The following is a 12,818-nucleotide window of genomic DNA, read 5'->3' as shown; positions in this document are numbered from 1 at the left end:
GGAAGAGTAAAAAGGTAAAATACTATCAGTCCCCAGCAAGCCATATTCATAAAATATATTGTACTCGTCACTAAATATATGGAAAAATTATGTAAAAAAAATATGCCCTAAAAAAATGTTAAACAACTTTTTTCTGGCTTAGGTATGTAACACTTGTATTATGATTTGCAGAATGGCTCTGATATAAAGAAAATAGTGTGGAGTTCCAAAAACAATGAAAAAATACCTAGAATACTGTTGTGAGAATATGAGTGACTAAGAGACTGAGCAAGCAAGAGAGAGAGAGAGAGAGAGAGAGAGAGAGAGAGAAGAAGCAAATGACAGTGAAACAGCATTTTGTCATATAAAGAGACATTTTTCCACAGACTACTGAAAAGAAACATGATTTTTATCAAATTTATCAATACAGACATGTTAAAAAATCTACTGCCTAATCAACAGGTTACATAATTAAGTCAAACCATGCTATAACAAAATTTCAATATCAAATGACTTATTCTACTTAAAAAAGGGATAAGAATACAACACAAAATGGCTATCTTGAAAATGTACACAAGATAACTGAAACTTAATTATCTATACACTGCTACAAATGTTCCAAACCAGTAAGACACAAAAATGCTAGCAATCAATAAAACAAAGTGAAATTCAAAAAAGTATACAATAAAAAAAAAAATAAAAAAAAATAAAAAAAAAAAACCAGACCGAAACCATTCAAAAGTCACCATAGCTAAACTGATTCCGACTGAGAAGTATCAAAATTGAGACAGAGATACTGAGAGATAGACACCAAAATATAGTGAAAAAGAAACACATGCACACAATGAAAGAACAATATGGAAATAAAGTGTCCTTTGAAATAAAAAATCTAAAGAAAACATTCACTGTCTGTTTCTTTTCATTCAAACTCACCGACAGCTGATTTGGATCCATGGTTTCAAATCTTACAAGAAACATTTGTCAGGTTTTGTTTTTTTCTCTCTCCTTTGTGCTTGTATTTTGTTGCACTGGGGTGTTTACAACAAAATTCTAGATTCTTTTAATCTAAACTAGCATACTAAACAGTTTCAATCTTTCTATTTCCTCACTTTGGTATATTTCATGCAAACCTCACACACAAGTTAAATAATTCAATAACGGAAGTCAATCATACGCACTAGCACATACACAGAAATACATGACTTACATAATATCATAATAATATTTCTCACACTTAAAAACAGGAAATGTATATCAACTCCTCAATGCTCAACCATTTTTATGAGCACAAAACCCCCTTCTTTTTAAAATAAAGTGTATAAAAAATTTGTTTTAAAATAATCTTAGCTTTGTTTCTCTCTTGATTTACTCATCTTTTTTTTTATGGATGCATTATCTTGGGAGTATTTTTATTGTACATATTTGTGCAAGTATGTTAAGTGAGAGAGAAAGAGAGAGAGAGAGTGAGAGAGAGCAAGAGAGACTGTGTGTGTGTGTGTGTGTGTGTGTGCGTATCTGTGGTAAACCTGTTTGAAAGTGATGTCCTGCTTAGAAAACAAAACTCAAATCTGTAGTAGGGTGTGTTTGGTTCCAGTGCCAAATGATCAAACCAGTCAAACATTTCTGAAGCATCAAAGGGCAGGACAACATAGTACAGAGAGAGAGGTCATGGCTTGTAAACCTACTGTAACTGCTCAGATGCTGTATAGTTTGTTCTTCTTTGCTTCATCACAGTCCTCTTTGTGTGTCACTGCTCCTTTGGTGGCAGCGTCATTCCACACTGCACGGCAGTCATTAACTTTACTTGTCCTTTCTGTTATTCTCTCTTTCATCTATTTGCTGTTTCCTCTCTCTCTTTTCCTTGTCCAAATCCCTACCAATCACTCCATATAGTAAAATGGTTTTAGACCTCCTGCAGCTAAATGTCACATGATACCAAATATTGCAGTGATTACAGTACTTATGAATCTAAGTTTGTTTTTTTTTTTGTTTGTTTTTCAAACACTCTTTATGTTCAGAACAGAAGTTCACTCATTTCCAAACAACAGATATACAAGACACAACAGCAAGAGAAAGGAGCTGCACATATGAAAGCTAGCAACTGGTAATCGCACACACCACCACACAGCAAGAAAAAAAAAAAAAAAAAGCACACCCATACACACATCAGAAAAAAAAAAACAACCACCAAAACTGTTTTATTGACATTTTTTGGCAACAAATCATTCAACTGGGAACACAGCAGCAGTTCAAATTGAAAGACAACATGAATACTCCCAAAACAGATAAAAAAAAAATTAAAAAAAGAAAGACAAAGAAGGAATGAGTAATCCAACAATTACAGGAATGTAGATCATAAGAGTTCTTACTAATGACAGCTGACTATGAGAGGATGCAATCAATTGAAACCTCTTTTCCCACAGAACATGCTGACCTGTCAAGCACTCTTTCAGCAAACAGGAAAAAATAAAGTGGGTGTTGTGAACCTGTGGATGTGCTGTGCATCTGTTTCAGTTTCTCAAAGTGGTGTCACTGCATTTGGGCAAATCTGTATACACTACACCATATCTGCTAAGCAGATGCCTGACAAGCAGCATAAGCCAACACACTACTGACTAGTGTGTGAGGCCTTGAGTGCATATATATATATATATATATATAATGTACCTATCAGAGTGGATTGTTTTCCTAAACTATTTTGCCAGAGGACAATACTTATGATGGGTTCTTTTTAAGTAAGTGAAGTGCATACTGCATATGTGTGATGTAAAAATGGTTATCAAAAAGAATGATCTGGAGGGTTATGTACGTTTTTTGTATGTCTTGAATAATTTCTTCATTCTTAAAAACTAATAAGTTAAGGAAACAAAACAAAAAACCCCCACTTTTTTCTGTGAATGTATGTATATATATATATGAATATATATGCTATATATATATATGAAGCAGTGTAATTTTCTTGAACCATTTATCTAGCCATGACCTGTCTATCTCACAGCCATTCTACATATAGAACATACACTATCCTCTAAGGAAAAATAAATGCAGTCATCTTCTGGAGGGGTGTGTTGTCAATGATCTCGAGTTCAAACACAATGCCGTTTTACAACACACAGGCAGTCCTGAGATGTTTAAAAAACTTTTAAACCAGTTGTGTCTTTTCTTTCTTCCCCCAGTCTGCTCTTTCTTCTCAAACTCTCTGTCCCAGTGCCAGGGAAATTTTGTTGTCTTTTTTGTCTTCTTATTCATCAGCTGTTTCGTCCTGTGATCAATGGTCAGTCTCTCCACCAAGATTTTACACCTTTTCTTGTGTTTAGGGAATCAATAACATTTTCTTGTTTTAGTCACTTTTTCCACTTCCATATCAACTAGTTCACAAAATGGTTTGACTGAAAGTCATCATTTCGGAGTGGGGATTCAGTTATTACTGCCAAATAACGTTTGTATAAGAAATGGGTATGATCTTATTCTCACAAACTTTGAAATGTAACAGAATTGTGATGATAACAAAAAAGTAAAAAAGTGAACCTACACAACATATGCTCCCAAAAAGTGTTGGAGAGATGTCTCTATATACTAGAAATTTATTCTAAATTTCCATTAAATTTTCCAATTTTCCATATCCTGACCTTTTCATAACCACAGCAGAGTTAGCTTCTAATACTGTCCTTTCATCTAACAAACTGGAAAGACACATACACACTCATACAAAAACAGGAAAGATAACACAGTATTTTCTTTGGTTTACCTTTCTTTTCCCTCCTGCATGCTTTGACAGACTTACTTTGCCAAGTGATAACACTGCATAGTTTGTGGAACAAAGCCGGCACATACGACAGTAAGAGAAGACAACACCCACACACTCTTTTGGCAAAGGACTTAATACCAGAAACTGGTCACTCAGTTGAAGCATGCTGAACAACCGGACCACCACAGACAAAATAAATTCCCAACACGCTGTACGTGGTGCACAATGCACGAATGGTCCACAGGAAGATGCATGTCCCGTGAAAAAAACAAGCACTATTATCTCATTCAAGACGGGGGTGCAAAAAAGGACGTACTGCCCGGCCTCACTCACAAACTCATTCCAGACAGGTGGAAACGGTCCTGGAGGTGACTGGACAGCTGGTCCACAAGGAAGACATGCAGGAAAGTCCCCAAAATGTACATGAGCTGAGGCAAGCACTGTGGCTGGGTTGGTCAGTGAGTGGCAGCAAGTGGCAGACTACAGGGCATGCTCACACCAACTGGGTGGGGGGTGGGGTGGGTCAGGGGTGGGGATTGGGGAGGGTGGGAGGCAAGTGAAGAGGGGAAGGAGAAAGGGTGAGGGGAGAGCTGCAAGGAGGTAGAGGGGGGGAAAAAGTGAAGAGGTCTAGGAGGCTGGTATCTATTTTGTATACGAAGGCTAAACTATGCAGAAAATGTTTAAGAGTGTTGGGATATAATTTTGTAGAAAACTGGATTGGGAAGCAATGCCGGTAAAGGATCTAGACTGGGATCAGAATTCTGACTGGGTTTGGATGTTGTGGACGAAAAAAAAGAAAAAAAAAAGAAAAAAAAAAAGTGACAAAAAATGAAAATAGACGAAAACAGCATACAGAGACATGAAAATAATGGCAACACAACATGCAAAAATCATCATCAAAACAAGCAAAGCTGCCAAGCTATTTAAAACAAAATGCAGAGAAAACTTAAAAACCACACATTAAATGCAGAAAAAGATGTGAGAAGATCACTCATATTGGTGGTGACGATTCACAATAGACCAAAAAAGAGGCAAACAACTTCCCTTAGTGTGACAATAAAAAAAAGAAGTGAATAACCAAGTAAACATACAAGAGTCAAAACTAAAAGAAAACAGACACTCTAATGGAAAAGAAGAAAAAAGCGGAAGGGGAGGGTTCACTAATTCATGATGAATGATGTTCATCATCAGGCCAATTAACATCTGAACTGCTAGATCAGGAGATAGGCAGAATAATTTCTAGGTGAACAACAGCACAAAATGGACTGCTGTAAAGTTCACAGACCAGAAGAATGACCACGTTGACACACCCATCACCGCTGATGAGAAATCTGCACTTCTTTGTCCTGAATTTGTGTCTTCCATCTCAGCAGGACACTTCAGGCTTCATGGCAAGACAGGGCCACTGGTCAGGCCTCAGCTCATTCTGATTATGCAATATTCCAATGGTCTGACCTTTGTGACTGAACAACCCAGCAGGTGTCAGCACTCATCACAAGGCAGGCAGGAATGAAAGGCAAACAGTGCAGCAGTGACAGGCCATCTTCAACTATATGGGGTCACCGGAATGGGTAATGGGTTGCAATAATGGACAAAGGGTCACCACAATATTCAATGGGTCACTACAAAATATAATGGGTCACCACATTATCTCACCACAGTGCAAAAATCCATCATCTCAGTGCATAACAAATCACAACTGTGCATAACAGATCACAGGTAAACGCCATTTATCCAAATTGATCACAAATCTTACCAATGACTGCAGAGTAACATTGTCTTGCCTTCTAGTGGCCTTCAGAGTACAGAAGCTGTTGCAGGAAGGACAACCAAAAAAGTGTCCTTAAAAAGGTTTACTCACGCACTGTTTGAATATTACTGGCAGCATGCACAGAACATACCTGTAGAGACGCAGGACTAACAGGACATGAGAAACAGAACTAACAGATCTATGGACTTGATGTGCTCAATTCTCAGCAGAGAAAGGACAGGAGCTCTACACAGACAGAAGACCACAAGGTAGGGAAAAGACTATCACTGGAGCATACGACTAAAGACTGTGTAGACAGGGCAGAGTCCAGTCACCACTCAACAGACAAAGAGATCATGGAAATCAGACAGGATCAGCCAACCATTGCACAGGGGGAGGGGAAAGCCCAACAGAAAGCAGAACCAATTGGAAAACAACACCAAATAAGGCAATGAGCAGGAGGAAAAAAAGGAAAGGCGGGAGAGAGAAGACACCCAACAATTCTAGAACGAGAGATTAAGGAAGCTTGCCTGCGGTTAGTTTGGGCCTCGCATTTCTTGGGTACTGGGCGCCTGAGGAGTAGGAAGAGGAAGAGGAGGAGGAGGAGGAGGAAGAGGAGGACGATAAGTTGGACTTTTTGGCTAGCGTTTCGTACACACACGTGTGAGCAGCAGGGTCGGCGTGCTTATGCTTGGGGCGTGCATAAGGCAAGAACTCCCAATACTCGCGAGAGAACGAGGAGTCCCAACCAGTCTTACTAGAGCTGCCGCCGTAATGGTTCCGGCCGCTCCCCTTGCCTCCCCACTTCCACCTGTCCGTTGAGTGTTGCTGTTTGCGGTGGTAGTTGTAGCTCCGCGTGGTGGTGGTGGTAGTGGTGGTGGTGGTGGTGGTGGGAGGGTAATGGGTGGTGTTGTAGTTCCTGTAGAAAGGGTTGTGGTGGGGGTAGGGGTAGTGGTTGCGGGATTTCTCAGGGTAGTAGTGCTGGCCCCAGCTGTCCACTTTGGGGCTGCGAACACTGGTGGGGCTTTTGCGTGGGTGGCTGTCCGTGCCGTACAGCACAAGAACCCAGTCACGCAGTCTGCCGGCCCGCACTGCAAACAGAAGGAGGTCAGGATTTAATCATAAGAAATGTTTCTAACTCTACCAGTCACTTATCAGAGACATGTAGAGACACAGGACTAACAGAACACGAGAAACAGGACTAACAGATCAATGTTTTTTATGGAGGTCATCTTATACAACAGGTCTCTGCTCCATTACAGTTGTTCCCAACTAGTCAAGGCAAGGCCTAAAGTAAAATGACATAATGAAATAAACAGGAATAAAAATACCCCCCACCTCCTCCCCCTCAAAAGTGTAAAAAAAAAGAAAAAGGTGAGGAAAGAAGCATATGTAAGATTGATTGATTGATTAATATGGATATTCATATAGCGCCTATCCTCGGTCAGAGACCAAGCTTTAAGCGCTTTACAAACACAGGGTCATTTGCATAACAGGCTGCCTACCTGAGTACAGCCGACTGATGGCTGCCACTGAGCGCTCATCATTTGTTTCCTGTGTCATTCAATCAGATTTCATGCACACATGCACACACGCTCAAACAGACATGTAACATTTTTCATGTATGACCGTTTTTGTTTATTTACCCAGCCATATTAGGCAGCCATACTCTGTTTGCTGGGTATGTTCTTGTTTATATAACCCACCGAATGCTGACATGGATTACAGGATCTTTAATATGAGTATTTGATCTTCTATGTGCATATACACATGAAAGGGGTTCAGGCACGAGCAGGTCTGCATATATGTCGACCTGGGAGATTGGAAAAATCTCCATCCTTTACCCACCATTGTGGAATGAGGCAGATGGATAAATCAAAATATTCTAAACCTTTGAATAAAGAGAAAACCAAACTGGGTGACATCACTGTGGGAACATAAGGGGGGAAAAAAAGACAAAGAGAGTGAAGGGTAGGACGGGAGAGCCTGAAAGAGAAGAGATAAACATATCCAGAGAAATGTTATACACATTCATCAAACAAGACTGTAATAATGATAACTGGTTTTGCGACTACATATTTCATATTTTTGTGTGGTTTACTTTTCTTTTTTGAGAGATTAAAATTCCATTCTTCTTAAATGAAATGAGCAAAGGCCAAGATGCCAACATGCAGACAATAAGAAATGCTGGAACACCATCAGACTGAACACTATGACTCGTTTCCTAAGCTTGGACATGCATTGCTGATGAACATGCACTCTCCTTACAGTAATACGCATCACCTCTAACAAGCAACACATCTTCTTCTCTTCTGAGCAATTGAAAAAAACAACAACAACCTGCTGTTGTTAAATTCTGAGTGTTCAAATTTAAATTCTCTTGAAAGGATCACAGCACTGTCTGTTGCAATGGCTTCAGAGCATGGTCTGTTTCAATAGCTACCACATAGTGTCTGTTTCAATAGCTACCACATAGTGTCTGTTTCAATAGCTACCACAGCAGCGTCAATTTCAATACCTACCACAGCATTGTCTGTTTCAATAGCTACACAACACTGTCTGTTTCAATTGCTATCACAGCACTGCTTCAACAGCTGGCATTACAGGCAAAGTACATATATCTCTTTTTTTTTCAGAATAACAGACAAAGAACACCATGCTCCATATACACACAGAGATTGAATCATTTTGTATTCTTTTAATAAAATCCCTACCTCCCCTTACAAGACATGCCATGCTCAAATAATCATAAGGAGCAGTTTCATTCACTGTCCTGTTTGTGAACCATCAAACACAACAGACAAAATGCAAGGCAACACTGCTGAGAAAACCCTGTTGTGGGGAAAGCTTTCAGAATGGAAAATGGGACATACAAAAAAGAAAAAAAGCAAAAAAAAAGCACTACAGATGCAATTAATTAATTTAAAAAGTTTTGAATGGACATTTCTTTTCAATATGCAATATATACAATGAAACTTGACCAATAAGTTTATAAACTTCCTTCCGAGGTAATGCTTAGAATGAAACTTAATTTTTTTTTTTTTCACAGTGTGAACAGTTTCAGATGTAATATCTACAATAAACCTTACAATAAATCTTGACTAAATTTTAAAACATGACAACGGACAGCAAAGTTTTCAGTCAGGTTTTCTCATGCAATGTCACTACAACAACAACACAAAAAAAACAACAACAAAAAACAACTGGAAGTACAAGTGTCAACACAAACAAAAATGAATGCACTTACCACAGTGGTGTGATGAACTCAAGAGCAGAAAACAAGAGTTGGGCAGAAATGAGGCACACGGTCATGGGGAGAAACAAAGCAAACAACGATGACGACGACGAGGACCATGGCAGTGTTGAGGCACTGAGACCCAAGCACAACACCACATGGAGGCAGGATCATGCCATGCACTTTTCTAACTGTGCCATTCTAGTTCTGAAGCTATCACATCATTCAACACATGCATTTTGTTTTCCCCTTTCAGGTTCAGGGAGTGAGTGATATCATCAGCAAGTCAACAACTTTAAAACTACTTCTGACAGAATTGTTATTTTCCTCAGTAAAGCTAAAAACATTCATTAGAACAAAAAGCAGGTTGTTTTCCATCAGACTGTCACATATCCTTCACATGGCAAAACAGCCAATCTCTATGATGTGATGATATATCATGAAATCTCCAATCCTGTTCTGTTCCTATTCCTGCCAACTCTCCCTTTCTTCTTTGTGATTATCTTCTCACGCTTTTCTCTCCTCCATGATAAAAAGTTTTGAATTTCTTGTCAGATTACTGCAAACTAGAAAAATAGAAATGAGAGATTAAACTCTTAAAATTTTTTTCCTGAAAATGTTATCCTGACAATCATCCATGCATGAATGAAAAACATGTCATCTAGGCTTATGTGTGCATGTCTGTTTCAACATTATTTTAGACTATGAAGAAAAAAGCAAACACTTCCCATATGCTTATATAGATGTGATGACACATGGAAAAACAGTGTCAGAGTTTAATGAGCAAAAACTTTTTTTTCAGGAATAAATGTAAATCAATGCTAGAATTGGAACAGGAAATGATAATTATTCTACTGACTCCTCTGAAGGTGATGTTTTTGTGTCCATAATAAAAATGTCACCATACGAACTATTTTCACGTTTTCAGACATTCAAAGAGACAGTGAACAGAGTTGGATTATCCAGTTTGCCACCGACATACTTTGGGGTGAAAAGTTCCCTTGTGATAGACCAACTTTTACACACATGTAAAAATGACAGAGCATTCCACCTTCTTCTTCTTTCGTGGGCTGCAACTCCTACGTACACTCGCATGTACACGAGTGGGCTTTTACGTGCATGACCGTTTGTTTTTTTTTTTACCCCGCCATGTAGGCAGCCATGCTCCGTTTTCGGGGGTGTGCATGCTGGGCATGTTTTTGTTTCCATAACCCACCGAACGCTGACATGGATTACAGGATCTTTAACGTGCGTATTTGATCTTCTGCATGCGTTTACACACGAAGGGGGTTCAGGCACTAGCAGGTCTGCACATATGTTGACCTGGGAGATCGGAAAAATCTCCACCCTTTACCCACCAGGCGCCGTCACCGTGATTCGAACCCGGGACCCTCAGATTGAAAGTCCAACGCTTTGACCACTTGGCTATTGTGCCTGTCAAGAGCATTCCACCAGTTTGAATGCCTTTCATAACTGCTATGTGATAAAAAAGGCCAGTTTCCCTTAAAGGTGTGAAAGAGTTGTGTCCTCAGCTTTTTTCTTTTCTGAATCTGATGGGAAAATGACAGCTCCACAATTTTTCATCACAGAAATAAACATATATACTGCCAGACTAAAACCACAGGTATAATTTCGCAAAGCAAACGAGTTACTTCTCAGACACATTAAAGGACCAGCTGTGTACTTTTAACTTCACCTTTTCTGCCATCACAAAGACTGACATTTTATTAGGCTTCCCATGAAATGCCATGACAATACCCTAAACCTTCTTTCTCTTTTATCTTTCGAGTTAAGATTCTGATGTCACCCTACAATTCCAAGACCAGTGTTCTCATAAACCAATCTTTCTTGATACTATCTTGGACAAGAAAATTACAGGTACAGTCTGCAATACTTTTATGCTGCAAGAGTACGAACAGGTAAGGTCTCATGAGAGAAACGAAAAATGTTAGTGCAACTCATCGCAATCCAACAGAGTCAGCTGAAGTGTGACAAATCAAAACATGGAAAACAACACACTCACTCTCTGGTGTGGATTCTTTCAGAAAACACTTCTTCAGCAGATCTGATGCTTCCAAGGATCTTTTTCAAAACTGTCACCATTTGTTATATTATTTCCTTGCCTGTTGTCTCTTCTGGGGTACTTGCTACATCAACAGACCAGTCAGTGGATTCTCTGGAGAATTTATCAAACCCATTCCACTGATGCAACACACATACAGACACACTCATCTATAACATTAATCTGAAAGAGCAATTTATCACAAAACAACCTGATCTTTAATTGGTGATCTATTTCAAAAAAACAAACAAACAGAAGTTATTTCCTGTTTTTATTCTGGGCTTTCAGAACTGGATGTAACCATGATGATGACTTTCTCTCACTGTCAGATTTAATATTTTCCCCATGTTTTTTCTTCCCTAATCAAACGCTAAGGAAAGTAATCTACCGGTATATATTGGTCAGCATGTTTCAAAACAAGCTTTATAGGTAAAGTTTACCAACAGCCTTATGAACAAAACATTTTTTTTTGTATTTCACTATCTTGCATTCATGGAACTCGGGTTCACATGGAAAGAGCAAAAACAATTTGTCCTGAAGCAGTGCATGCCATGGTAGATCAAAACACATCAGTGTCATGCACTTGTTTTGTTGTAGTTTTTATTGGTATCCACAAGAAAGGGCATAATTCTAGTCAATATACTTGTGCACACTGATGAATAAGCACACACACACACGTCCAGAAACATACACATACTGCATGCTAAGAGTATGAACATTTCAGAGGTTGGGGGGTGAGGTATGTACAAGAATAGACACTGACACTGTTCCATGCAGAACGCTACCTGCAGATTAAAAAGTAATGGTAGGGCACATATATGGACATACATCACCAAGACGCATGGACTTGATTAGTAATGTAGACTGTGGTGTTCAACACATGTGATAAACACACTGACTGCACACTGACAGTTTAGAATTGGAAGAAAAAAAGAAAGAAAAAAAAGGTCTCTCTTCAACACCATCTTTATATCCATCTTCTCACATACCAACACAACTTTCAATAGTCTGGACTCTCAATATACTTTTTGAACACACATGCTCTTACTTCCACATTAACACCAACATGCACACATACAAATGTATGCACAGTATAATATGCATCACACATTGTACCCTCAATAAAAATTCACAAGCACATATCAACAAATATACACACACACTGAAAGCACTTACGCATGCCTGATTTTGTGCAAAGAATACACCATTTTACAAACAGGGTTTTTTTTAAAAATGATGGGTGCTTTCCATACTTTATTTTCAGCCAAATCTTTTTTGTATACAAATATTGGATCATCAAAGTAAAGCCAACATTGCAAACACTCATAAAAGATATAAAAAACATGAAGTTGACAAGTATGTTTTTAAAGTGTCTATGTAACAAACAAAAGTAAAGAAATGGGTGCCATATGTTCACAAATATTGAATCAATGTGTTTATTAATATTCAGTGTTCTGCCTATGTTCTTTTCATGCCAAATAGTCAATGTTCAAAGTAGTTTTCTATTTTCACTTCCAAAAGTATAAATCAAATTCTATAGATTCTGAAATTTGATTTTGCAAACATTTGTCTGAACTGATTGAAAAAAACAAAAAACACAGAAGATATTACATTTTCATCTAAACACAAAAGCACAGGCCCCCTTACATCAATAAAGTATGTCTCACACACACAAACACACACAGACTTACACACACATTTCCGTATGTACACAACACAAACACACACTCACAAAAAAAGGACACCAAGGAGATTTTTATTCACACACACATTTTCATACACCCACACTCAAAACACACACCTTAGTAACTAACACCCAGAAAAACATACCCCATTCTCTTATTCATCCCTACCCCCCAAAAATCCTTAACATTACCCCTTTGTCTTCCTCCCACCCATCCCACTGCATCCCAGCATACAATATATATATATGTGTGTGTGTGTGTGTGTGTGTGTGAATGTGTGTGTGTGTGTGTGTGCTGAAATGAATTAATGCATGTACGTATCGAAACCACTTTGCTGTGAAGAGACAAACCAATAAGAA

General features: G+C 38.6%; 1 protein-coding gene across 3 annotated transcripts in view; it reads right to left on the bottom strand.

Annotated features, from left to right (window-relative positions):
- LOC143297424 (furin-like protease kpc-1) overlaps positions 1-12,818 on the bottom strand; it is a 218,651-nt gene that overhangs the window by 27,428 nt on the left and 178,405 nt on the right. For 2 of the 3 annotated variants that reach the window (XM_076609770.1, XM_076609771.1), the window contains exon 13: positions 6,236-6,568. The exons of the other annotated variant lie outside the window; for it this stretch is intronic. In XM_076609770.1, the coding sequence (XP_076465885.1) occupies positions 6,236-6,568 (333 nt within the window). The remainder of the gene's footprint in view (positions 1-6,235; positions 6,569-12,818) is intronic. 3 annotated transcript variants of the gene reach the window in all.

This window comes from Babylonia areolata, chromosome 22, assembly GCF_041734735.1.
Source record: "Babylonia areolata isolate BAREFJ2019XMU chromosome 22, ASM4173473v1, whole genome shotgun sequence".
Taxonomy (NCBI): Eukaryota; Metazoa; Mollusca; class Gastropoda; order Neogastropoda; family Buccinidae; genus Babylonia; species Babylonia areolata.
The sequence above is the reverse complement of the archived record's forward strand: the minus strand, read 5'-3'. Positions and strand labels throughout refer to the sequence as shown.